The 27,773-nt window shown below is 50.0% G+C and overlaps 1 protein-coding gene across 1 annotated transcript; it reads right to left on the reverse strand.

The window, feature by feature from the left end:
• Window positions 1–5,648: 5,648 nt before the first annotated feature.
• Window positions 5,649–27,773, reverse strand: PITX3 (paired like homeodomain 3). Its single transcript, XM_002197793.5, has 4 exons — window positions 27,505–27,773; window positions 12,994–13,134; window positions 8,181–8,386; window positions 5,649–7,199 (listed from the first exon to the last, which is right to left on the reverse strand). The coding sequence occupies exons 2-4, from the start codon at window positions 13,100–13,102 to the stop codon at window positions 6,636–6,638; spliced, it is 879 nt and encodes a 292-aa protein (XP_002197829.1). The 5' UTR covers window positions 13,103–13,134; window positions 27,505–27,773; the 3' UTR covers window positions 5,649–6,635.

The raw sequence follows: 27,773 nt of genomic DNA on the forward strand, positions 1-27,773 counted from the left end.
AACCAAGGAATGGAAGAAGAGATTGGGATGGATTTGAGGAGAGAGAAAGAGGAAAAGGGGAAACTTTTTGCTTCTGTCTGGAGCCTAAATGCCTGATGGGATGGGTGTGATGTGGTTTAGGAAGAGATCACTGTGGGTAGCAGCCTTCAGAATAACTTGCACATTGGCCTTTGGTGTGTCTGCCTTGCAGTGGGTAGGCGGTATTCCAGAGTGAGGTGCAGGTTGTGGCAGGCTGGTAACAGGAGAAAGAGGAAGAGGCTGGGGTCTGGAAACCTCAGGGTTTGTGGTTCTGCTTTTCTTTCCTTGCATGACCTGGGTTTGCCTTGTGCCTCACTTCCTTCTTGGGGACTGATAGAATCCTGTATGCATCAAGACTCTCCTTGGTAAAAAGGTAGAGAAACTCCTCTCAAAGCAGCCCTCTCCATGGTCCCCAGTTTTGGGGAAGAACAGAGGTCAAACCTGCTGCTACTCTGCAGGGACACCCTAATAGATTGCTGGTGGGAACAGCACTGAAATGGAAAATTCCTGCTGTTTTTTTTTAAGGTTATGTAGGGAAGGGATCTACCTGGGCTCTCTTTTCTCCTCTGTGATGCAAGGAACTGAATCCCATGAACTTTAATGGCTGTTACATGTCGTGTGCCTCTTGTACAATATTAACCCATCTATTAACTTGACTAGCTACTGCCTCAAACCCTAAAAGATGCGCAGGGTCCAGCTCTGTCCTGCAGAGTGTGTCAGGCATTGCCAATGGTCCTGCCCATGGCCAATCTCATGGGCTGGGGACAGAAGGATACCAGAGTCAACTTGTCTCTGGGTGTATCTGCCACGGGGTGATGTGTTAAAACAACTAATAAATACTGTAATGTATGGATTGATTGATTGATTGATTTCTTTGATGTTGTTTTCATACCTGACCTTTGTACAGAAGTGTGAGAGGAATGCTGCCTTCTCTATCTTGATACTGTGTCTTCTTGAGCGTTATTAACGTGTCCAGCAGGCTGTCCCTCTGTGCTTACCCCTTCTGCAGTCATCAACTGGTCGTGCTGCCTGAGCACCTTTGCTCACCACCAGGGAGCTAGAAGTGAGAGAGATGATAAAAAAATCAGACTGTTGTTTTACCATCTGAAATGAGCATGTCACTGTGCTTCATAAAGCCAAGATGTGCCTCAGAGCCTGAGTCTGAGGGTCCGAGCCTCTGGGTGGGTGTTGGCTCCTACCTGGTGAATGAGTTTTGGCCTTTCAAGGCAGTGGACGGGAAAGTTACCACAGGCCAGTGGGCTGCACTTTCAATGCTGGAAGATGGCAACAGCCCTGTCCAGCCTTCCCTGACAAGGGCTCCTGCTCTGGACTCGGTAGCATTTTGGGTAGTTGTGTAACAGCACCTTCCCCAGCTGTGGGAAAGGCAGGAGCAGTCAGCTGAAGGGTTGGAGAATAGGAATAATCTGGCTTCCACATTTAGTTGTCTTTAGAGAGGGGATGGTGAACATACGTGAGTAATGAGGTGGTCTCTCTCCTGCATAGTGCTGTTTGGGGCACTTTCTGTAACAGCTGTGGTCCTGGTGCAGCAACTGCCAGCTCTCCTAAGTTCTACAGCTGACACAGGCATGCTCCCTCAGCTGTGTACAGCATCTGTGCCCACACACAGAATCACAGAATTATCAAGGCTGCTAAGACACCTTTAAGAACATCAAGTCCAACCATCCACCCAGCACTACCACTGTAACCCCTAAACCACATCACCCAGCACCAGATCCTGATGCCTCTTAAAACACCTCTGGGGTGGTGACTCCACCACATTCCTGGGCAACCTATTCCAATGCCTGACCACCCTAACAGTGAAAACATTTCTAATGTCTAATCTGAGTCTCCCCTGTGTCAGCTCTAGGCCATTTTCTCTTGTCCTCTCTGTAGGCAGAGTAGAAGAGACCAGTCCCCACTTTGCTGCAACCTCCCTTCAGGCAGTTGTAGAGAGTGATGAGGTCCCCCTGGAGCCTCCTCTTCTTGAGATTAAACAAACCCAGCTGCCTCAGCTTGCCTCATAAGACAAGTTTTCTAGACCTTTCACGAGTTTTTCTGGACACGCTCCAGCACCTCAATGTCCTTCGTGAAGTGAGTGGGCCAGAATTGAAAGCAGTACTTGAGTTGTGGCCACCAGTGCCAAGTGTGGGGACATGTTCCTTCCCCTGGTCCTGTTGGCCACAGTATTCTTGTTACAGGCTCGGATGTCATTTGCCTTCTTAGCCACCTGGGCACATTTCTCATTCCTATTTAGCCTAAGTCCTTTTCTTCTGAACAGCTTTCATGCCACTCCTCTCCTAGGCTGTAGCTGTCCCTGGAGTTGCTGCAAGACAAGTGCAGGACCCAGCACTTCATCTTATTGAACCTCCTGCCGTTGTCCTTAGCCAACTCATTGACTCTGTCCCGGTATCTCTGTAGAGCCTTTCTACCCTTGAGGAGATCAACATTCCCAGCCTACTTAGTGTCATCTGCAAATTTACTGAGGATGTACTCAATCCCCGTGTCCAGACCATCAATAAAGATGTTAGGACTGGCCCCAAAACAGAACCTCAGGGAACACTGCTAGCAATTGTCCACCACCTGGGTTTATCTCCGTTCACCACAATTCTCTGGCCTGGCCAGAGAAAACATTGAAGAAATGGTGTGTTCATGGTTGCTCTTTTTCTACCTAAACTGCCTTACATGGTCTTGGCGAAGCCGGGCTGGGGGCGGACAGGAGCGAGGGGGGCGGCTTTACCCCGGAGGCTCTCTCGGTGTCCCGGCGCTGGGGAGGTTTCCCCGGAGGCTCTCTCGGTGTCCCGGCGCTGGGGAGGTTTTCCCGAGGCTCTGTCGGTGTCCCGGTGCTGGGGAGGTTTCCCCGGCGGCTCTGTCGGTGTCCCGGTGCTGGGGAGGTTTCCCCGGAGGCTCTCTCGGTGTCCCGGTGCTGGGGAGGTTTCCCCGGAGGCTCTCTCGGTGTCCCGGTGCTGGGGAGGTTTCCCCGGCGGCTCCCTGGTCCTGAGGGCGGGCGCGCGGCGCTCCCCGCAGCCCGCCGCTAGGCGGCGCCGCCGCCCGCGCTGAGGGCGCTGCCGGCCGGGCCGGGCTGGATCCGCGCCGTGCCGGCGGCGGGCCCTGAGCGGCGGCTGGGACCGGGACCGGGACCGGGACCGGGACCGGGACCGGGACCGGGACCGGGACCGCCCCTCAGGCCTATGGACCTACCTGAGCCCAGCGTTCTCGCGTACAGCAGCTGCCGCAGATGCGCGCCCAGCCCGCGCTCCGGGGCTCTACCGGCAGCACGCCGCAAGCGAGGAGAGCGGGAGCATCCCCCGCTGTGCGAGCGGGCCGCGGACCGGGCCCGGTGCCGCGCTGCTTCTGCGCTGGGAGGGAGAACCGACGGCAGTGCTGAGGGCGCCCAGCGCTGTAAGCCTTCAGATAAGCTGCGGGCGAGTGGGGGGCGCAAGCCGTGCTGGTGATGGGGGCTAAATCTGGCCTTGAAGAAGAAAAGTGCAAGGAGGATAGTATTTAGACAAACGGGATTTTTTCAGACCCTCTCAGTGTGGTGAACCTCACACAAAGAAATCCCAGAATTAGTCATTGTTGTCTATGAGAATTTCTATGGAATTCCCCCCTCTTCAAAATGGGGACTAGGGCCAAATGCCAGGAACTGCTCACAGTTAAATCCCCCCTTAAAAATATATTTTTTAAAAACCAAAAAAAATGCCCCAAACAAACAGAAAACCCCACCAGAAAACTACAAAACTACCAAAGAAAAAACCCCCCCAAAAACCCCAAAAAAACTAGAAAAAAAAAAAAAACAACAACCAAACCAAAACCACCAAAAACCAAACCCCAAAAAAACCTATCAACCAAACAAACAAAACTGGATAACTTAATTTCAGTATGTGTAAACAGTGGAGATGACCAGGAGCTATATGGACACAAGATGTGCCATGTTCTATCAAGAACAGAATCTGGTCAAAATAATTCAATTTTCCTCTCTGACAGGGTAAGGGCATGGTGATGGAGGCTGCCAGTCAAATGGCTTTTAAGGATGGTCTAGATGGGATTTGGGTAGGTACAAAACCCACTGGATAATTATACCCAGAGAGTTATCCACAGTTCACTGTTGAAAAGGAAGGGGTCTGTTGAGTGAAATTCAGGGACATCTGTTGTGGGTCTGTTTTTGCTCAGCACTTCCATTAATGATCTGGATGATGGAGGAGAATGTGCACTTGCTAAATCTGCAGATTGGGAAGTATCCAATGACAAAGTTCTCTGCCTAACAGGTCTCCAGAATAAGCGGGATCCTGCTAAAATCACATGCTTGGGGTTGCAGTATCAACTAGATGCATCTGGGGAGGTACTGGGAGCTTGTGAGAGAGAAGTCCTGGCTAAGGGCTGTAGAATACCTGCTGTGTTTGTGCTGGACCAGAGAGCATGATGTCCGAGTCCTGGTCCCGTGGGGAAGAAGCTGCTGGGTGGCAGCTCCAGCACAGAATGGAGATTAACCACTGAATCTACTTCAACAGCACTTGTGCCCAGCAGCAAGGTAGGATCCAGGTTAAAATGAAACATATGGTCTGGGATGTTTGTATGTTTACACTTGATCTTCGAACTCTTTCCACTGGTAGCTGTATCAGTGCAGGATATTTTGGCTCCCAGATTTTGGATTAGCTCAGAGCAAAGAAAAATCTGTTACAGTGGGGGTGAGCTGACACTTGTGACTGCTTTCAGCATCTGCTCACAAATGCCTTCAGAAGCAACTGAACTGTGGAAGAGGCTTTGGCAAAAACTGAGCAGTTTATGTGCTTGGTTTGTGAGCGACCTCTTACTGTGTCCTAGTGAGGATCCATTCTTGGCAAAGAACTTGCTTTCTCTCTGCATGCTGATGACATTGCAGAACATGGGTTATGTCAGATTTGCCTGTCCTGTTCTTCCTGGTAGGACAGTTTGTTGTGGAGATATTTTAGTGCTGTTTTTTTCTACCTAAAGAGGAAAATAAAGTATTGGAGTTGTGTTTTGCCTTGGAACTTGTGCTTGATAAAAGGAAAGGTGATTGCACTGGGTAGAGATGCCCTGCTCCCCTGCTGTATGTGGAGATCCTTGTGCCCTCAGAGGACTCTGCTGCCTCCCTCTGCATTGGCTGAAGCAGCAGCTTTTCCAGGTACCTGTGCAGCTTAAGAGGGCCACCGCTGTTTTACAGCTTTCCCAGCAGAAGCTGAGCAGGGCAGGTTGCTGCATCTGGCATCTGCCCTGAGGACCACTGTTCAGAGCCAGAGTGTCTGGGGGGATTCCCTGCCCTGGACTGTGGGGGCCCAAAGGCACTGGCTCCATCCAGCACAGTGGGGAAGCCTGAGCCAGAAGAGGCTCAACCTTCCTGCTGCACTGGGTGCATGCAGACAGGGAACATGGAGGGGGCTTGTTTTCCTCTTCCTTACTATGTGTGTGGGCTTTTGTTGTTCTGACAAGCCAGGTGTTTGATATGTAAGTGAGGAACATGAAGTACTCTTCCAAACTTCAGCCTCTACTCTAGCTCAAACTGCCTCATGCTGGTGCTTCTAAGGATGCTCACCTTTACCTGCGCTGCTGGCACTTGATTTCAGAATCTTCAGATGCAGGTTTGTGCTTTCAATAACCACACAAGCAGAAGCTTAAAGGGTTTGTGCCAACTTTTATTATCTTTTTTGGAAATGGGATTTGGGGAAGGAAAGGAGATGTGCAAGGAGGAGCTGATTGTTGCAGATGGGAATGTTTGGGATGTATGCTGGCAGCAGTGTGTCTGACCAAAATGACTGAAGCAGTAAAGCATGACAGCCAGGACACTGCCTCTCTGGATGTGCTTCCTTTGCAGGGTTTTTGGTTTTAAGGTCTACTATGTAGGTTATTTCACATCCAAAACAAGAAAGCATATTTAAATGTCTCTATATGTATTTGTATATATATATATGATAGATATAGATATATATATATACACACATATTTTATATTCTTACAACCCCCAGCTCCTGAAGGTTTCAAGTCTGAAGGGCCATGTGTATATATGCATTATAAAGAGATGATAACTGACTGAGACAAGGCTTTCTTACTGGCTGTATGATAAATAAATGGACAAGGTATCTTTCACTGAAATCTTGCACATGTGCAGAGAGAATGGTTTAGCCAAGCACCAACTGGCAACCCCCCTCAAGCTGTCTTTGGCTATTTCCTGCAGGGGTGGTGTGAAGCTGCCTGTGCTGTCCCAGGAATTTGGGGGGCTCACCCCTGTGGGGCTTGGAGGGGCAAATTGAAACATACTCAGTTGGGCTTCCCATGGGTCAGGCACCCTGCTAGTTGGGGCTCCTATTTCCCCATGGGGCTTCCAGTAGACTCTTTTGGTTTATTTTACCATGGAGGAGAAGGTTTGGTGGGCAAGAAGGGAAGGGGTTTTGAAGGGGAAAGACAGTCAAAATTCACCATACAATAGACAAATCTTCATAAAGGTTCGTCTGCCTGCTCATTCTTTTCTCTCTTTCTCTCCCTGTCTCCCTCTTATGTTGTCATGTTCACTCTGATTCTCTGCAGGACGTACGCTGTTGTAGGGCTAAAGGTCTCCTTTTGTCAGACTAAGGTCAAGTCCCTGGTTGGCAGAGGGCAGCCCTTCATACAGGCCTGTCCACGGCGTACTGGCAAGGGCTCAGGTTGGAAGCTGCTGTCTGCACCGCTGGGTAGGTGAAGTTGGCGTGCTGCTTGGCCTTCAGCCGCAGGCTGGCCAGGCTGGAGTTGCACGTGTCCCTGTACATGTAGGGGCTGGCTGTTGAGGCGTAAGGACAGGCACTGGATGAGACAGCAGAGTTGAGGCTCGGGCTGTTCAGATTATTGATGTTTCCCAGGTTGTTGAGGCTTGGGGCTGGAACCCCGGTCACAGCAGTAGGGACCATGGATGAAGGCATGGTCATTGAGGTGATGGAACTGGGTGGGGAGAACATGGGCTGGGAGGAGAGGGGACTGACATTCATGGAATTGAAGAATGGAAAGCTCTTGGCTGAGAGTGGACTGCTGGCAAGCCCCTTGGTGGCCCAGTTGTTGTAGGAATAGCTGGAATACATGTCATCGTAAGGCTGCATCAGTCCATTGAACTGGGCTCCAAAGCTGTTCTTGCACAATTCGGCCTGTTGGTTCCTCTCTCGTTTCCTCCACTTAGCTCTGCGGTTTTTGAACCAGACCTGCAAGAGAGAGAGAGGGAGGGCATAGGGATTGCTCTGGCTGACCTTGAAAGGGGCCTTGCCCTGGTTTCTTTGCCCAGCATGACAAGAGCTTGAAGGGCTGGTAATGCTCCTAGGGAGATGGGAGGCTGAGCATCAGGAAAGCTGCAGCAAGATATCTGGGCTTCAGAGTAATCTCCCAGCAGGAATCACCAGGTGGTCCTCAGTCGACCAACAAAAACCTAAACCATTCACAGCACACAGAATAACCCACCTCACTCAACAAACAGATGCCCTTTATACAGAAAAAAGAGAGGAAAATACTCTCTGTATTTCCAAGAGACCACAGCCAGGAAGAGGGATTGGGGCTGTGTGACTTAGGAGCAAAGTATTTGGGGGATGTTGCTTGAAACCTGCTGAACAAAGGAAATAACTTCTCTTCTTTTGACTTTACCTCAGGACTGGCTTGGAGTGGGGTGTTATAGGTCTGTCTTCTAACAGGGAAATCTGTTAGTGTTAGAAAGGTTCCAACAATATAACTTCCTAGAGCATGGAAGCTTCTGGAAGGCTGTTCATGATGCTGCTAACTCATATTTCTAGTAGCAGAGAGAAGCTCTCACTCCAGCTGGAGCCCTGCCACACCATGCCTGTGACTGCACATTGGTTTGGGAACCCAAAAGTGTGTCCTCCAGCAAGGGTAAGGCTGGAGACTGATGGTGCTGCAAGAAAAGGCTCTACTGGGTCAAGGTAGCCAGTTGGCAGGGATTTGTGGGGAAGAGCCTGTATAATTGCAAGGTGGACCTGGATGGGGAAGGCACCACCAGCATGGGGTATGTGTGTGTCAAATCTCAAGGGCAGACCCTAGTGAGGTGTTTCCAATACAGGGAAATTTTCTGGTGCTCCTAATTCCTTCCTTGGTTTGGAGACATCTTGGTCATGTATCACAGCAGGCTTCTTCCACACAAGATCAGGCCCAGGAAGGTGGAAGGACTGCAGTCCTACCCGAACTCGTGCCTCTGTCAGGTTGGTCCAGACTGCAATCTCCTCCCTGGTGCTCATGTCTGGATAACGGTTTCTCTGGAAAGTGGCTTCCAGCTCTTGGAGCTGCTGGCTGGTGAAGTGCGTCCTCTGCCTCCGCTGCTTCTTTTTGAGTGAGCCGTCTTCAGGGTTGGAGTCGTCCGTCTGGTTTTGCTGGGACTTCTCAGTGTCTGTGTGGGAAACAGAAAGATGGGGGAGATCATCTGAGCTAACTTGAGGGCTTGGTTGCACTTGGGGAGCCTATCCTTGGGGCAACCAGTGCATGCTCAGTGAGGAGCCCTTCCACTGCAGCCACCAGGAGTGGTCCCATCTCCCTCCCTTGTCCTTGCAAGCAGGCATCCACCCAGCACCAAAACCAATGCCCACTTCATGCAGCACAGCTTGCCTTTCTTTAACTGCCATAACAGATGTTAGCTTCCGAGTGACTGGATTTAGAGTTTCCAAATTTCCAATATTTGGGTTCCATTTACAGTTCACATAGGACATAGTGGCAGAACTTATCCGGATCAGGTTCTTACCCTGCTTAAAACTCTCTGCTTAGGTGTCCTTTAGAAAAACTGAATATATATTGGCACTTAGGACATAGCAAAAGTTCCAGTCTTGTCTCTGTGGACAAGGGATGGGAAAAGGCAAATTGCTAATTGATAGCAAGCTAAGGTTCTTCAATTAATTAAACCTGAGGCGCACAAATTTTCATTCACCTTCTTGCTCCTTTCCATTCTTACTTAGCTGCATATGTTTTGATTTTTAAAAAATAGGGAAAGGCCCCTCTTACACCTTACCATGAAGCATTCCAATATCTCTCCATCTTTCTGCCTCTGCCCTCCTCCTGATCCACAGATCCCTCTCCTAGAGGCAGTGTCTTTCGTTTCACTGTCCATTAAAGTCTCAAAACTCTCCAGTGTTCACACTGATTTCTCACTGAAATGCACAGCTCAGCCTCCTTCTGGGCATCAAGTCCATGTCTGCATGCTGAGCTTTTGGCTGCTGTGGGTGCAGGTGGGCAGCCAGCTGCTTCCCTGTGCCACAGCCCTTTCTGGGGGCTGTGCAAATACAAGCAGGAAAAATGCAAATAGGGGCAGAATGCAAATGCAAACATCTTCCATTTAGCTGTCCTCTATAGAGTGCCCAACTGCTCAAATTTGGCACTTTCTTTTGTTATGGAAGAAAGTTATAGCTTGTGTTTAATTCTGCCAGGAATCAAGACAAGTCACCATAGACAAAAATTATTCCAATGAAAATAAATAATTTCTGATGTTCAACTCCTTCCTTCGCTTTTAGAAGTCAGGTGAAGCATTTCCAAATGAAAATCAGTCTTCAGCAGGGAGAGGAGGTGTTCTTTTACAATGGGAAATAGTCAGCTAAACAAAATAGAAATTTTTGCAAATAGCTCCCAAACTGTTCCACTTGGAAGAAGAACCTTTAAAAAAATCCTGGCATCTCTCTGCTAAAATTGAAATTTTTGTTTGGTTGTGGTTCTCTGAGTAGTTCTCTGATAGTTCAAAAGGCTTCAAAGTCCAGAAAAATCTCAGCATGAAGGTGTCTGGTACAGCCCATTAATGAGTAGGGAGGCAAGGAGACAGCAGCCTGGAATACAGTTGAGTCAGTGAAAAAAGGGATTCCACAAGTCAATTGGATGTGCTCTGGAATAATAGGCTCTGTCTTTTCCATTTAGTTTTTATAGGGCATGTGAGAAGCCTAAAAGAATCTGAGCCCCCAGAGACTGCTGCAGGGCAGTGCTGTGCCAACAGCAAGTGCTCTAGTGGGCCCCAGACCTGGAAGATGCTCATGTCTCAGGAACCTGGTGCCACTACCCTCTTCCTATAACAGCCTGTTAATTCAGAAATATTTTCCTTCTGTTCCTAGAAAACTCTCCTTGTACTTGCCTTTCTTCAAGGAGAGCAATGCTGGAGTTGCAGAGAGCATTTGCAGGAGAGGTGCTCTCTCTCCAGGGAGGAAACCCTGGGTGTGGTCAGTGGCTTGCTCACCACCAGCCACCTCTGCTTCTGTAGCATGTCTGATGCTATCCATCAGCAGGAGTGTGAATGCAAGGACAGTGAGATGGCCATTGCTCACAGCAACAGGTTATAAGTTGGTTCTTCTGAGCAGGAAGGTGCTATGTCCTGTTCTCAGCATCAGGACCAGTTTGTGTTTCCATCCAGGGTGTACCTGTACAAGAACTTTCCCAACACACTCTTGAAACAAAGACATAGGAATTGAACAGCAGAATAAAAGAGCTTGGTTGTGGTCTTGTGGTACTTTACTCATTTTAATTAGTATCTTTGTTTTGGATCCCATATTCAGCAGAACTCTTGGAAGCATGCTCTTAATGTGGATTTTTATAGTGGTTCTTGACAAGATTAATCTGATTTCTCTAGCTCAGTCCTCTAAACCAGTATTGGATGCAGGGGATTCCTGCACTATTAATCTTCAAAGGAGATTGAACAGGGAGTGATGCCACCCATCTGAGCTAGTTATTAGGAATGCTCAATACTGACGAACAGGCAACATTTGGTTTGTTTGTTCATCTGCTGAGCCTGGGTTAATTAGGAGCCTGATGCGTACAGGGGATGTGTTCTCACCAACGATCCTGACAAATACTCATTTCCAAAGGGGTTGCTGTGAAGTAGGAGGCTATGTGCTTATTGGGAACTCCTGCCCAGGACTGCCCTTCTTCTCACAGGAAGAAACTATCCCAAGAGGGAAAGGAAATGGAATGAAGGTACCACTGGTTTATGGGCTACATCTGGGTGAAAGAAATCACAGTGTATCTTGTTTGGTATTTGTCTTCTCAACACCCTCTGGCATACCTACTTTCCATAAATCTTAAGTCTAAGGAGAAGTAGGAGTCCCAGCTTTGAGCCGTGAAAAATCTCTGCAGTTCATCTTGATGTTCTCTTTGTTTCCATACCTGCTAGCTGTGTTTCTTTATGTGTGTCATCTCTTTCCTGCTTCTTCTATAAGCAGGGAATAAGTGTCCTCTGTAAAAGGTGCAGAGTTTTGATTGATTGCAGTGGGGATCCAAACTGTGGCAATACAGGGAAAGAAAGGAGCACGCAGAAAGGATGTGGGTACCCTGAATCCATGCTTGAGGAGCACAATATGGGGAGATGTGGGGCAGTTCTTTACCTCCCTCACTCCTCATCCTTGCTCTCCCCTGACCTGTGCTGCCTGATGAAATCTAACAGAAGTGGGTGTCACTAACAATGCCATACAACTGGAGGACACTTGAGATCCTTGAGTGATGAGCCTAGACAAGCAAGCTTTGTGTTCACTTCCTCAGGCTCTCTTACTTGTGTGGATGAATGAAGCAGGGCCAAGGAGAAGTAGGGAGATTTCTCTCTTGAGGGGAGTCAAGAAGTGTCAGAAGTGCAGCCCTGCACCTGTTCCAGGCAGCCCTTGGTAGCCAGCCCTATTCTGCCTGACACTGCTGATGCATGGCTGCCATCCGCCTCTTCTGAAAAGGCACAAGCTGTCAGCATCTGCACACAGGTAATGTTGACAAATCACCTCTCAGAACCATTTTATTTCTAGACTGTTTAAGAGAGTGGGGAGTGATGTAGCCAGGCATCCAACGCTTATTGTCACCCCAAAATAGGTTGTGGAATAGATCTTGTACACATTCGCCCACTCAGTGAAATGACTGTGGCCATAGCTGGAATTAGCTGCTCATGCTTAATGGAAAGAAAAGTCAGTGCCTAAATTGGCACTTCTACAGCATGCCAGGGTGGCTCAGTAGGGAAGGCCACTTGAATGGAGACACTGCCATGCATCCAAAGCAGCTGACGAGGAGCCACTGAGCTTGGGGATGTGCCCAACTAAGGTACGTGTGCTGTGGGGAATTTGTCGGGTGGATTCTCTGACTCTAGTTATCCCAGCATAACTCCCTTCATGATACTTTCTTTTGGGAATTTTAATCTGCATCATTATCCTTATTAGCTTTTGCATGAGGGTGAGCCTGGAGGCTTTACACGGAGAGCAGCGGGCTGTTCCCAGCCCTCACTCCATCATGCTGGCACTAGCAGAAGCAGCTTTGCATCCTGACACATCCAGAATAACGAGGGATGGAGTGGTAACTGGACAGATGTAAAATCCAGAGGAAACCATAGCATTTGGTAGCTGATTTCTAAACAGGTGTGAATGGTGATGTTCCTTATTCAGAGCGTGATAAAGAATTCAGCAGGCTTGGGGTTTGTTCAGCCTTTAGGAATGGTCAGAGGCACCTCTGTGGGAGAGCAGTGAGGCACAGTTGATGAGAATTTTTCAGTTAAAGCAGGAGCAAGACAGTGCTTTCCTTCATCTTAATGCCTGCACCTGGAAAGTTCAGCCTAAGGTTTACCTTTACCATGGAAAGTTTAAACCCAAACAATTTAAACAGAGGTAAAAAACCTAAAAGAGCAGTTTAAAATTAGGTGTAGCCTTCTGTGCCTTGGATACTTCCTATGTTGGAAGGAAGTAATCTTGATTGGTCTGTGACCTGACTTGCCTGGCTCTGGCCTGCCATGGGCTGTACCCTTGTGAACAGTGGCTTCCTGCAGCCAGGGCCATATGACCCCACCACTGGGATGATGTTCTCATCCTCCCAATAGCTGTCATTGCAATATGGACCCTTAAGTCTTTCCCCTTCCTGTTGGCACTGCCATGCTGCTATGCCATTTTTCTAGCTCCCAGTACAATGGGAAACTGTCCCTCTGGGAGCACTGCAAGCCACTGGCCACCCAGATACAAGCACAAAGATGGGTCAGGGTTTTTCTTGTATCTTGAGCCTTGCACTCACCACTGTGGTCCTGCCCTTTGCAGCTGTGCTCATGTTGAGGAGTTCCAGAGTCCGAGAGAGACAAGGCTGGGCTGCGAGCCTCCGTGTCTGCCAGCAGGTTGAAATCCATGGGGCAGGGATGGGTGGTGGAGAAGGAGGAATCTGAAAAACAGTAGTCACAGGGTGATCAGAGAGATCAATGTGTGTGTGACCTCTCCTCACCACCTCCAGCAGGGACTTGCCTTGAGGAAGGGTCTAGGAAAAGGAAACGATCCCTGTGTGATCCTTGGACACCTTTGAGTTTCTTGGCTGGAAAATGGACATACTGGGCTTTCAGCTGAGTTTCCCTATTAATCAAAGATCATCTAGTGACACTTCTATTTGCAGCCTTCAGAGAAAGAGCCTCCAATTTATAGGTGACATTCAGACTGAAATAGCAACGCCGGGAGCATGCTGTGTAATGGAGATCTGAGGAAGTGGTTCTGGGCGAGCCAAGGGCTGTTAGCACCTTCCCCAGTCATCCCACCTCTCCCACCCTCCCTGTCCAGCTTCCCTCCTCTTTCTCCCTTGTTTCTCCACAAGCTGGACAAACCTAAGTAAAGCTATTCAGAGAGCACTACATGCACACATCCCAAAAGAAAAGCATTCCTGTGCCCAGCACTGATAGGAAGACATGTCTGCTTGCGCAGCCACTGCTACAAGCAGAGACCCAGGCAGTGCAAGTGAACTCCTTTGGGGTACACAAGGACCTCTGGAACCTGAATTAACAGAGGAATCACATTTCACATGCTTGGGTGCCTGGGAATGAGTGGTCCTGACTGTAGCAGGAGCTTGCTTCCAGCCCAAGATCATCCTGACTGGATGCTCCCCATGTCCCCTCAAGAGACTGGCCTGTGCTGGTGAGCCATCTTCCCTGGCTGAAAGCATCCCAACTGGGAAGCTGTCAGTGCTGCTCCCCACAACTGCAGGAACCACTTTGACTCTTCTGCCACCTCTTTCCACACCTCTCTGTCCCAAGATCAATTCTTTTCATCATTCACTTCCTTATGGACCCTGCACCCTCCACCTGTATTTCCTAAATGAGCTCAGCTGAGAGTACCACTTCGTTCTGGACCACATTAGGTGCTCATGAAGAGGCAGGCATGAGGCAGTAAGTGTTCCAAGCCTGGCTACATCCCCTTGGAAAGGTGAGCTAGCCCTGTGTTAGCCCCTAATCTGAATTTTGGATTATAACCCAGCAAAACGCAGGATGTCACTGGTGCACAGTTTATGAAGGCTGGATCAATTTGAGGGGACCACACAGCAGCTTCTGGAACTGGCCACTCCCAGCTGATACCTCACCTTCCCAGCCAGGGATCCTTTCCCTCTAAGACACAACAGCTGATACATTGTGCCAGCATGTGGGACCCCTGGGTTTAGGGAAGTTTGGACCAGGGGTTTGGAACTTTCAAACTTTGGGTGGAGATCAGTTGTGAAGGCTGGATCCTGGGTCATGAAGGATTGCCCAGCCCCTCAAATCCATGTGTGTCAGGGAGGGAACGTGCTGAAGACAGTCTGGACTGTGTTAGTTTTTAGACATGTAAACAAGAGATTAATCACATAGCTGTTGCACCTCATTTGGACGTGGATGACAGTGACTAAGAATGTATTTTCAGAGCTGTCTAAAGCCTCCTTTAGTCAATTTGCACAAGGCTGCTGCCAGGGCCCAGGGCTGATCCCCATACCTGCAGTGTGCTTTCCAGGCAGTGATGAGAGAGAAAGGAGCCATTTCTAATGGCTGTCTGGTTGGCTTCTGCAGCAGATTTCACTCACAAAACCCCTGCAGTTTCCCCTGCTCTTCACTGGGCTTGACCTCCATTCACTGACTGAGAGGTCTACCACCTCTCCAGGTACTGGTGGGACAGTCTCAACACTGACCTCAGTCAGTGCTCTCTGGAAGCAGCACATAACAAACCAGGACCTGGTTCTGGTTTCCCAGACCTTTGCCCTGCTCTGGGCTTTTCCTCTCCTGTGCAAGAGAAGTGGCAGGACTCCGGCTCTGCCATGAGGCTGGTTTCCATTTCCACTTTGTGGCAAGCCTGACCTTTGATGTCTGCTGGCTGTGTTAAGCTCCTGCCAGCAGCCAGGCACAGCCCTGTTGCATTCTGCAGTGTGTACATACATGAAGTGATGTGACAGGGGCTGTGTTTTCTTTAATACCTTTGCATGGAGTAGGGGAGTCCATCTGCTGCTGATATTGCCATGGCTTTTAGCATTACTCTCAGAATTATGCAGAAACGCGCAGTGAATTAATTCCACGGATTAAGTCTTGATTAAGATGTGTGTCACTTTGCTGTCTCAGAATTTATTAAGAGCCCTTCTTGAGTCTGCAGCAGATGGAATTTCTGCCCAATGTTTGTAGATGATAATTTCCCCTCTTCTACAGCCATTTGCATATGATTGCATCTGTCAAGCACAATTTCCTCTCTTCTAGAGCTTGACACTATACTGGACGATTTAAGGAGGAATTCAGAATCTTGCCTTGCTGTAACTCAAGGACAGTGTCCTCCTGTGCAGGGTCCTGTTTGCTCTTTTTTCCACATCTTGCATTGCTTTCATCTTTACCAACTAGAGTGAAGACAGGAAAACCAGGGGGGAGTATCTTACATAGGCAAGGTTCCATAGGCTTAAACGACAACACAATGTACAAGACTCAGGAGAACTTAGTCCTGGTATTGAAAATTTATGCCCCATCCTGGGCTGCACCAATGCAGTGGTTGCAAAGTTCATCCAATCTGCTGGACACAACATAGCATGCTTATCCTTCCTCAGAGGTACAGTGGGCACTTAGATTAAAACTGGTTATGAAGGGTGGCCAGTACTCAAGTTTAAACTGGGACTTGTGGCTGAGCACAAGTTTGCCTTGTGAACTGAATTTAAAAGCAGGAGGACTTCAGAGAGAAGATGATGTATTTCTATATGTAATTGCATAACCTACTGCATGTGCTATATGTAGTGGCATCAAAGAATGCCTTCTCAGTTTGCTCTGAGCAGGTCATGGAGAAGCAAAGGCAAGGGGAGAGAGGGATCTACTCAGCATGATTATAAAAGCAGGAAAAGTCTTCAATGGTGATAGCACATGAGCTCTGTACCAATGAATTTACCCAAAGGCAGCCCCATGCTACTGATACAAAAGGCTGTAAGATATTCTTCTAGACTATGCAGCCCTTTTGGATTTAAAAAAAGGAGCTTTTGTCCACTTTGGCTAGATCTTGCTGTAGGCAGAGACATTAAAAAAGTCAATGCGAAACGTTCATGGCATTTCTACATTTTTGCTCAGTCTCAAGGAATCAGCGAAATTGGCAACTCAAAAGTATTTTTAGAGAAAATCAAATTTACCATCTTTATCAGACTCTTCGTCTCACTTCCTTTTAACACAAAATAACAGTTTCTGTAGGGACACCTCCTGTACTAGCAACATGCAGCCAGGCTTCTCAGAGGCCTGTTTTGTAAAACTAGCCATGGCTCCCAGTCTGCTCCAGCACCTGTAAGTCCTTCCATTGATATGCTACTGCCCCTGAGATAAAGGTTCCCAAACCTGTAACAAACACATCTCTTTTTCCAGTCACTGCCTATGTGCGTCGTCTCCTTGGTGCCATGTGAACATGCTGTGGCCACCTGTACAAGACCCTCCAGCCAGACAGGAAATTGTCATCTCTCCTCCATGGGCATGGTGGAGGGCAGAGGAAGACCGATCCTGGCTCTAGGCCTTTTCTCTTTTCAAATGTAGCCCCTTCCTATTTCTGTGTCAGCTCCTGTCTACTCAAGCTGGGGACATTTAGGCAGTAGAAGGAGGATACTCCTTCGTGAGGAGGGCAACCTTGCTTACCTAGAGACAGAAACAAGGGTCCCTGTGACCCATCTTCTGGCTCTCAGTAACACATTGCTCCATCAACTGGGAGCAAAGAGGATTTTGCTTGGGTGCTTTTTTATTTGAAGGGATGGGAAGGAAAAATAGAGGCTGACTTCAAGCAAAGTAAGGCTAATTATAGGAGTGGCTTTTGTAATGTGGGTCTTGCCCATTGAGAGCTGCCTAGAAACTAACTACTGTGTGCTGCTCAACTCTCTGCACTGCCACTGGGGAGCAGGCTTCCTGCTGGATCTGCTTTTGGCAGGTTGATCTGGAAGTGAAAAGCTGTCTCTTGCATTGTTTTGATGTTATTTGACTTCCCATGGGCATGCAGGGGTGCTTCAGCAAGGATCTGATGGTTCAGGTTCCAAGATAGCAGCACAATGACCACTGATGACCCAAGGATAGGAGGCAAGCCCTAAGCTGGCCCCTCTCAAGCAGATCAGCACAGCCCGTGGATCTGTGAGTTTCCTGCCTCCAGCCAGGGCCAGAATAGCTGAGTCTTCTGCTTGGAATTGCTGATCTCCACAAAGAGTTCAGGGTTACCCCTCAGGCTGAAAGGTGCTCTGCAATCATTTGGGGGGAAGTGTCCTTTCATTCTTGCATCCCCTGAGGTGAAGATATGAGGTTACACTGGATTCTTAGGGTCAGAGCTGTCTCTTCCTGCTCCATCAATCGCAGAAGTCAAACTACTGCTGATTGCTTCACTCATCCCATGCTCGTGTCCCCTGTGTGCTGGCTTACTTTTAGGAGAGACAAACATTTGGGCTTCTGTTTAAATGTACATTTTCAGGAAGATGATCTGCCTCTGTACTTTGGTCCCTGTGAGGGGCTGAGGCAAGGTGGAACAGGCCTTGCCTCTCCCTCTGCTCCTTGTCAAAGAGGAAGTGATTGAGAGTGTGCCTGTTCTCTTGAGGAAGAGCATTTTGTTCTCTGGATACATGTGTTTGTTCAGGCGATGGTGCCTGTGGGTTGGAATTACAAGTGCCACACGAGCACAGCACATGAATCGTGCAGCAACCAAGAGTCATATTCTCTTTGCTGGCCAACACAAGTGCTGCCTGTGCAGGGCTCTTTCACCACTGCTAGAAAACAAGAAGGATGGGGTGCAAAATGAGTTAATATTTGTTTCCTTGAGACTATAGAAATATAACTATGGGGAGACCAAGGTCACCCACTGCTAAACATCTCAGTGTAGCTTTAAATCTCTAATCTTAATGGAATTGCAGCAGGAACCAAGAGCAACCATTAATCACTGGAAGATAAACAGCAGCAGCCAACTGGTGACCCGGAGCGCAGGGCCATTATGGGACAGGAGAGCAAGCTGCCTGCCTCCAAAAACATCAGGCTGTGCACAGCCTCAGGCTGCCTGAGCAGTGGTTTCGGGTGCACACTCAGAAGTGGATCATTGACCTCCAGCACGGGCTGAGTCACAGGTTATAATAAACTTTATTTCTCGATTTAGTCCCTACAGCTGGGCACTAACCCCTGAGCTCCTGAGGGTGGTTTTGTAGTGGTGTATGCTGCTTTGAAGAACATAGTTTAGGGGTCTTATTCCTCTCATCAGTAGAAATTGCCAAAGCTTCCTGAGGCACTTAGTGGCTTTGTTGTCAGAACAAGTTGTCTGGCACTGCCCCACACATGGATTAAGCCACAGAGCACTGAGAGCAGTGCATGGTGCCATGGAACTGCAGTAGCCCAGGCTCTTGCTGCCAGGCTTCCTGGCCACAGCTGGCAGCAAGGATCTAAGAGCTGGCAGCTCTCTGACAAGGAGGTCCAGGTTATTCCTCTGTTTGTGCATGGCTCTAAGGAGAAGTTCCCAATAATGTGAGGTGGGAAGAGGGTGAGGAGGTAAGGTGCTGCCACTGACTTGCCTTATGATGTAGGTAAAACTATTTGACTGTTCCGGGATTGTATCCTTCACCTTAGAAGTCACATAAATGAGAATATCTGAGCTGGTGGAGGTAATGAAGCAAAATTCTTTTAAGTGCTTTCAGATCCTCGGATAAGAGGTGCTAGGAAAATGCTCAACCATGCTGGACACTGCCTAATGCATTTCGCGGGGGCTGGAGGCAGCCTGCAAGATGGGATCAGGCCACTTACTTCTCTCACATTGACGTGAACCTGCATCTGCAGAGGAGGATGATGGCTGAAACCTCTGCTCTGGGTGGCAGAGGGTTAATAAACCGCCTGTATTCCAGAGGATTATCACAATGGAAATGTCCCAAGGATTGACAGCTCCATACCCATGTCCACAGCAAAAAAAAGCCCACAATGGAATGTGTCCTGTTCGCTGATTTGATGGGCTGCTCTGTGTCCCTGTGCTGTGGAAGCGCCCTGATGTCACCATGCCCCATACACAGTGCATCATTCCCCACAACAGGTGTGTCTGCAATCCCCCGGACTGGTGCAGACCCTGCCAAGCTGAAGCATTGGCTTCTGCAGAGGCAGGGTAATGTGCTTGGGCTTGGCTTTTAGCAAGTTCTCTACAACAGTATCTTTAGAACCTCAGTGCTACCCTTAGCATACTTGGATAGTTTCTGAAATGGCATACAAAATTTGGAACCAAATTACTAATCTTAGCACAAATGGAAAACCCTGTCAGACTTTCTGCAAAGTTGGGGTTTTTTTTCCCTCTAAACTAAACATTCATAGTTCTTGCACTCTTGTAAGCATTGTGCTTCAGGTCTCACTGTGTCTGGCTGTGTTTCCAGTGTTATTTGGGTGCTGTGCCTCGGTGGGGTGTTTGGCACCTTGGATCTATCAACCAGGACTAGTATCTTCATTCTGACAGACTGTGCAGTTATATTAATAAGGCTATGCTTTGTTATGGCTTACTTTGTTAAGCATCTGTAACAAAATAAATCAGCAAAACCTCAGTTTTGCCAAACAACTTTAAATTGCAAAAAGTTGCTGGCATGGAGTGGATCCACCATGCAGAAGTGCTAGCAGTGGCAGCACAGTCTGCAGTTACAGGAGAAGAAAAGTCCTTTAGGGAAATGAATCCCTTTGTTTTGGGGAAGGGAGAAAAAAGACTGAATTTAGTAAGAAATTCTGCCTGGGAAAATCTTGCAACTGAAATAAAGGGTCTGCTAAAGTGAAGTGCCAGCACTGGCCTGGCTGGAACATACTGACTCTGTTCATCCCCACCTGCCCTTGCCCACTCCTGCAGCCCCATCAAGCTGGCTGCAAAGCAAGTCATGCCGCTACTGAGAGATCTGCCTGCATCGGCATGAGAGAAATAACTGCACAGCCACAGTGTGCAAGGGATCGGGATCTGCTCTTGTGGAGCCAGGAGCAAGATGAGACAGTTGCAAGGCAGAATCCCGGGCAGGAACGAGAGGTGCAGGCAGCCTGTCTGCAGCTCAGCCGAACACGCGCTGCTCATGCAGCAGCAAAGGCCACCAGGGCCTGGCATCAGCAGATCGGTATGTGTTGCTCTATTTAGTTGGGCGATTGTATAAATTTGACTAATTATTCTGGCAGTCAAAGGAAATTGGCCTGATTCCTATGGGGGCTGTGCTTGCAGAAGCAGGGCTGGGTCATTTCTGTATCTCTGTGGTTGTAAAGTTGGCTCATTTTAGGGAGGCCCAGATAGCTCTGTGGCTCCAGCTGCTGTTAGGAGATTTGTATGCAGATGAAGGGCAGTGGATAAATCAGATGTTATCGAAGATGTAAATGATTCTCACAATTAGTAAACACGCTTAAGAAAGTTTGTCATCAAGTGGGTAAATACAGGAGGTTCCGAAGGTTGGGATGGATGCCCTGCCACCAATATGTCACACCACTGTGGCTGTCTGACCTCTGTGCACTGTAGGGCTGCCAGTGTCTGCCACCCATCACCACTTCTGAAAATCCTTTCTGGAGAACTTCAATTTGATCATAAACATTTGTTATAAGACAGAACTCAGCAAAACCAGCAGCTAGAAAGAAGCTTTTTTTGGGGGAGAGGTGGTACTAGATTGTTGTTTTAAAAAACCTGTCAGAGTTCAGCAGGTTGCAGAGCCGCAAAGGGAAAAGGGGTAACCACCAGGAGTTTTGTGATGGCCCCACCAACCACCATGGCCAACAAGCAGCTCTGTTGGTTAAGGAAACAAGAGCCCAGAAACTTCTGGTTTGCTCCAAGGGAAGTGTTGTCTCAGTACAAACCGACAGTGCTGGAGGGAGCTGATGTCTGCTGTGCTTGGCTGTAAAGTTTCCTGATGATTTTTCTTTTTTTTTTTTACCCCAAAGAAATTTGTATTTAGATTTTGTTTAAAGCTCTCTAGCAAGAAGATCCTTGCAGAATGAAGACTGCCGTGAATAAAACAAGTGGATGATCTCAGCTTACAGTATCCCCCCCTCTTCCTTGCGATACTGCAGCTGGTAGGGCTGGGACAGGAGGAGGGTGGCTCCGAGAGGGATGCTGGAGCTTGCTCCCTCCCCACACTCCATCTTTATGGACCTTGCAACATGCCCTGAAGGTCAGCCTGTTTACCCAGACACTGTTTGAAGGGGCCGAGGGAGGCAATTGGCAAACACTGCCGGAGCCGATCCCGCCGTGTTTCGCACGAGGCCCTGCCGCAGGATCGGGCCCGCGGACCGCCCGGCTTTCCTGTCGCTCACCGGCCGCGAACGCTGTGCGGGTCGGGGCGAGGAGCAGGACGGGCGGCTGGGGAAGCAGAGAGGGAGGGCTGGCAGCCCTTCTCCCGGAGCCTCTCGCCCAGAGGCCCCACTCGAGGCCGTGGCAAAATGTCTCGGGTCCCTAAATCCAGGACGCAACACTCACTGTAAAAGCAAAACCAAGAGGCTTCACTATGGGAATCCTGAAATGTGGGAGTGTGCTGCCTAAGGGCTGTATACAAAGTTTGCTTCCTTTTTTTTTTTTTTTTGCCCCTCCACCCCTACTCCTCCTCCGCCCCCCCCCCCCCCCCCCCCCCTTCCCCCGGCAAATCCTCAGTTTTTCCATCTGCTCGAGGCCGCATCCCATGCGGAGCCCTGGGAGGTAGGCAGTTTGGGTGGGTAGGAGAGGAAGCTGCAGAGCCCTAATTACTCAGCCAGTCTGGCCCTCGGGCGATCCCATCAAAGCGGCTCGGAGAGAAAAGGGATGGGGCAGAAGGATGTGAGCCATCTCACAGCACTGCTGCCTGGGTCACACCACGTCCCGGCCGCGGGCGAGCCTGCTCCGGGGCAGGGGCTGTACAGCCAAAAACGCCTCTGCCCGCCCAGACCCTGTCACCCTGAGAGCCGCCTCTGCTGCAGCTCCAGGGCCAGGGAGCGGCTTGCCAGCCTCCCACCCTGCTCTGCCACTCGGGCATATCTGAGCGCAGGCACTGGGGCACTGTTGTTAAAACCCATCCAACACAAAGTAAGCTTTAAAACCCTTTTAAAAGGGACACGAAAGTCCATATTTTTCATCGCTTTGGTATTTTTCTCTGCTTAGGTATGGATTCATGCAGTGGCTGACCTTTAAAACTCGATTAATTTACCTTAACGATCAAATTTTTAAAATCATCCTAGTACATCCAATCTTCTAAAAATTCTTTTTTTTTTTTTTTGAAGAAAACCTCCATGCATTTACTTTTAAAGAAACAGCCTTGAAATATATGCAGACAAACAAACAAACAAACAAACACAAAAACCCAAAAAAACCCAAACCGAACTCACAGAACTGGAAGTTGGGATATTGTGGCACCAAAAATAAAACTGATGGAACAAACAGGGAATTTCATGTGGTTTTCATTGTCAAGTCTAAGCTCAGAAACAAACAGGAAATAAAAATGGCTAAAACAAAAGATTTTTCTTTTAAACTGTGTTCAAATCTAAGTGGGGAGCTGCTTTATGTGGGAGGGATTCTATGTTTATTTGCTTTTCAAAAAAAGGAGTAAATAAAAATGTCCACAGGCAGACAGGTCAACTTGATTTACCGTTAAATCCTCATGTTTCACAATGGTCATTTATAATCAGCTTTTTTAAAAGAAAATTAGACTCATATAAATGGCAGCAGTGCAAAGGAGAAAAAAGGCAATGGGTGGTGGGAAGGCTGCTTCTGTTTTAAATAAGGTTGAGGGGAAGAAGGAATAGAGAAAGAGGTGGAAGTAACTGCAAACCTCTAGTCATTTGTTTCATTCCATCTTTGTATTTTTTCAATTTTTGCAGAGAGCTCGGCAGGTGCTGAGCATTCCGGCCGGTGCCACAGTAGCAATTTAGTGTATGTATTTGAAAAAAGTAGCCTATATGATCAGTGCTATGCGATTCAGAGTGGCATATGTGCTATATCCTCCCAACAGAAATATTTCTTAGGCTCTCAGATATGGGATTGTGAACTTGTTTGAAAGGGGTTTGCAAACAGGTGTCTTGATCACAGCAGCTCTTATGGTGATTTTTAGGGGTTAATTTAGTACACACAGTACCCAGCTTCCCCAAGCTGGGGATCTGCTAAGATCCCCCATAACTGCAGTCCCATTAATGCATCTCAGAACATTTTGAATAGTTAAAAAATCAGAGGGACAAAATTAATATCAGTTCCTGCAAATCCAGCTCTGGTTTCCCTCCTCTTTTGCACTATTCAAAGGGGTGTAAATGTTTATTTTCTGGTGGAGCTGCTGTTTAGGAGATAGCAAAGAGCATCAGATTGAGGGTCAAGGGACAGAGGCTGTATTTCTGGCTCAGATCAGGAAATTCTGCTGGAGCTCAGTTTCTTCTCTGCTCAACAGGGATATTTCCCTTCGTGCTAAAACATCCAGAGGTCTATGCATAAAAAACCTAGGAGGCTCCTGAGGAGAGAGATCATAAGGTTCAGCTCTTCAGAAATGAGTGTTCCAAAGATGAACCTACACTCTGCAAATCAGTTGGAAATTTCCTGTTTAGGGGTAGAGGATTGGCTCTCTTCCTAGATCTGCTTGTTAATACTCTGACACTGACGGGAAGGGAGGAGAGGGACCTCCCGTGCTCACTCCACACCTCTTTTTAAAGCCTAACAATGAAATGTTTCTTAGCTTCTGTCCTGCTAGATCTCCTAGGTCTTTCCTGAAAAAAAACTTATAATGTTTAATATTTTTTTTGCCAAAACCCAACAGATCTATTGCTGACCATCCCACAGGAATTGCTCTGGCTGGGCTGCCGTACCTGTCCTCCTCTGGGGTCAGAAGGAGATGATGATTCAAGCAAATCCTTTCCCACAGAGGTGACCCCCCTCTTTACTGAGTCTGGGCCCAGTCCCTTGTGCTGCCAAGCTTCCAGGATCAGCCTGTGGACTCCCTTAAATGCCCCAAGGAAGCCCAGAGCTAATAACCAGCTTCATTCAATTCCCAGTCACATTATTATCCAATCTGCCAGAGGCATTAATATTCAGAGGTGAGGCGGGAGGAGGGCAGGGGTGCTGGTGAGGGGGAGCAGCACACAAAGAAGAGGAAGGGAAGTGTGGCGGACTGGCCTCAGAAATACTCCTTCTCCAGGCATCCAAAACCCCAGCCGATTTCAGCCAGGTTTTGAAAATAGAGAGTTTTTCTAACAGCCTCAGCACAAACTTTAATACCAGCTGGTAGAGACTGTTCCCCAGCCAACAGCAAATGCCCAGCCTTGGCACAGCCTAGTACCCACCAGCCCCAGTGGCTCACAGCAAGAGGGGGAGCTTTGCCCCCTCTGCCATCAGGTCCTAAGTAAATAGCAATCTCCCATTTTTAAACAGACAGATAAATAGCTGAGCCTGCTCAGAGATGCCACAGACTCCTGTTTCTGACCCTCCTCCCTCCATGGCACCACAGTCTCATCCCGTTGCCTTCCTGATGCAGAGTGCACAGCTTAAAACCAGCAGTTCTCCCCATCTGGGACTTTGTTCCCAGACCCAGGTACCTCCCCTGTCCCCAAGGCCAGGGCACATGTGCCAGGTCACGAGACAGACCTCATGTCCCCTGCTCATCTCATCTTCCTTTTGGAGCGGTCTCCTAGATCAGGTTTCTGGCTTTTTCTTTTTGGCAGTCTCCAAAGTCAGCCTCACCTCTCAATCTCAAGGTTTTGGGTAGCATCTGACAGAGAGAAGATACAAGGGGTTTTTTTCCAGCTCTCCATAGGGAATATTAACCAATACTTTTGCAATCCAGTCACAATTTGCCGATCTAATAATTGTCCGAATTAAGCCCTTATAGAAATGTAATAGATATTAATTGAGACTTGCAACATTTTCTCTGACAAAGATTAATATTGGTTTTTAAACCAGTGCCTTGGACAGAAATATAGGTGGCCTTACAAGGGCAGAATCTGGACTGCAGGTCAGGCAAATCGAGGAACTACAATAACAGCAGGAAAATCACCACCCTTGCCCAGACCCCTCTCCAGGCTGGCATGGAAAAACATCTCTCTGTGAGGTTTCTTATGAGGAGTATTGGGCATGGTGTGACAATTTGCTAATGAAAAATAATTTTAAAAAATGAAAATCAAACTTTGCTCTTCTTCAGCAGAAATTTGTGAAAACTGAAAGCAGCTACCATGATTGGACATTCCCTCCAGAGCCAGCAGGCAGCCTATTGTCCCTCACAGCAAGGCACCATCAAAGCCTGCACAAACACCTATCCACTTCAGCTCACCGGCTGGCTGGGCGGCTTAGACCTGGTGCTGGGAGCCAAGGAGACACTGATCCCATCACCAAAAATGTGGTCCTGTCCCTGTCTTTGGAAGATGGGACAGGAACAGAGGTGAGACACCTTCCTGAGCAGCTGCTTCTAGCATCTCCCGAAATTGCAGATGGGAGAGAGCCATTTCATCCCTAGCATCCTGTCTTCCAGGCCACAGGCCATGTGTGGAAGACCCACAAGTTTGTCTGGGGGATGCCAAATTCCTCTTTTGCTTTCAGCACTGGACTCCACTTAGACAGTGGACGGGTCGCGCACCCATCAGTAGCAAGCCTGCTTCCCTCCCAGGTGAAAAACCGGGGAGGAGATGAGGGATAAGTTTTGATTTCTGCACTGCCAGCTCGAAGCATCAGACGGGTGCGGCGGCCGAGGGCTCACCTCCAGGCTCTGCGGGGCACCGGCGTCCTGAAGCAGCGTGTTCCTCTGCGGCTCCCGTGCAGAGCCGAGCTCTGCACCTGGTAACCCGGCGGGCCGGGCGGGGAAGGGGTGCGGAGCCCCGGGAGCCCCGGGCAAGGGACTGCTGCCCCGAGCTGCCTAACCCCAGCGGGGCGGGGAGAGGGGGGCCTGCGGCAACCCCCGTCAGCGCCTCTGCAGGGCCCTGGCTCTGCCGGGGGGTGGAATCCAGTCCCCTCCCCGCTCGTCCCCTCAGCTGTCCAGCCGCGGGGGCGCCGGGTGAGTGGCCGACAGGTGTGCCCTGCTCGGCGGCACCGGGCCCGCCGCCCCCCTCCCTGAGCCCGCTCCAGCAGCTGTGGCGAAGCGCCGGCATCGGCCCCCGCCTCGGACGCCCTCCCTCGCCGGAGCCGCGGCCAGCCGGGACGGAGCCGTTCTTTACTCCCGCTCCGAGGAGGAGGTCGGGGGAAAGGACAAGGGGGTGCCGCACTGGCGGGCTGGCTCTTCCCTCGGAGCCGCACTCGTTGAGCGGGGAATAGACGGGGCAAGGGACAGTACCGGGCTCCGCCGGGAGCCCGCTGCAGTGGGCCGGCCTTCCCGGGCACTCAACAGGACGGAGGGACGCCGCTCTGCACCGTGCCCCCGGCGCCGGGGAGGCGGGAGAGCCCGTGCAAGGGCCCGGAGGCCCGACAGCCGGTTCTGCCCGCAGCGTCCCAGCAGCCGCGCTCCGGCAGGGAGGCTCGATGCTCCCGGCAGAGTTGACGCGGGGTCGGCGCTCCCTCCCCGCATCCCGACCAGGTCTATTATTCCCGGTCGGGTCCCTGGAACCCCATCGGCCGGCGCGCCGCAGCCAGCGGCGTCCCAGGGCAGATTCGCTCCGTCCGCCGAGGCCGGCTCGCTTCTCCCCGGCGCTACAGGGAGGTCGGCTCTGCTGTAAACAGGAGCCAGCCCTTACATAAATATCATTTATCCAACTGTCCAAAAGCCGTCGGGCTGCCTTCCTTTTCCCCGGCGACATCTCCCTCCCTCTGCTCCCTGCGCCTCTCTGCCCCGGACCCTGCAGACAGCTGAGTCGCAGCCCGCAACGCCGTTATTTACAGCGAATCCCGGCTACTTTAAACAGTCTCCTGCCCCGCTCCCCCGAGTGGAAAATGACTAAGTTTAGCAACGGCGAGAGACTACAGGAGCGCTGGACGGGAAGGGGCTCGCGTCGGCCCCGAGGGGACGGTCGGGGCTGCGGCACCCCGACGGCGGCGAGTAGGTGGTCGCCGGGCCCTACACGGGCAGAGCAGTGGAAGCGCCGCGCCCCGCTGCCAGGCGGACAGCGCTCCCGGCAGCGATAGGGAACAGTTCGGCCGCGCACGGCCCCGGGACCCCTTCTGGATGGCAGGGCAGGGCTCTACCCGCCCGCTCTCACCGGGTTGCTGCCGCATGACCCACGGGAGGCGACGAAAAGCCGACCTCGCGCTGGACTGGGGCTGACCCCGTGCTGCCGAGCAGAGCACACTTAGCCACCCCGCCAGGGATGCTCTTACCCTGTGCCAGCATCGAAAACGTTACGGCCGGCCGGGCTAGTGTGAAGGGGCTCAGAGTGAAAGGAGGGGAGAAGGTCTCCCGGAAGGCCGGGGACGGAAAGGCACTTACAGTGGCTCCAGATGCGGGTTCGGCTGAGCGGACTTAATCCTGCGAGAGGAGCGAAGCTGACCGCCGCCCCACGCCCCGAGCTGCTCTGCCGCTGTCAGAAAGTAAATCCCCCCGGCTCCCCAGCCACTCTGCGCGTCGCTGCCGGCCCGCGGCTCACGGGGAGGGCGGAGGCGGAGGGCGCCGGCCGACTGCCTCCCATTCACCCTGGCCATTCACTTTATGGCGGGCGGCCGGCGCCCCCCGCCAGCTGCACCGGGCGCCCCGCTCCC

The sequence above is a fragment of the Taeniopygia guttata genome, chromosome 6, assembly GCF_048771995.1.
Source record: "Taeniopygia guttata chromosome 6, bTaeGut7.mat, whole genome shotgun sequence".
Lineage (NCBI taxonomy): Eukaryota > Metazoa > Chordata > Aves > Passeriformes > Estrildidae > Taeniopygia > Taeniopygia guttata.

Excerpts from the sequence above, each read along its gene's own strand:
- PITX3 (XM_002197793.5), bottom strand. The coding sequence starts at position 13,102 with ATGGATTTCAACCTGCTGGCAGACACGGAGGCTCGCAGCCCAGCCTTG. Across the intron at positions 8,387-12,993 it reads CAAAGGGCAGGACCACAGTG|ACACTGAGAAGTCCCAGCAA; the intron begins GTGAGTGCAAGG and ends TTTCCCACACAG. Across the intron at positions 7,200-8,180 it reads TGACAGAGGCACGAGTTCGG|GTCTGGTTCAAAAACCGCAG; the intron begins GTAGGACTGCAG and ends TCTCTCTTGCAG.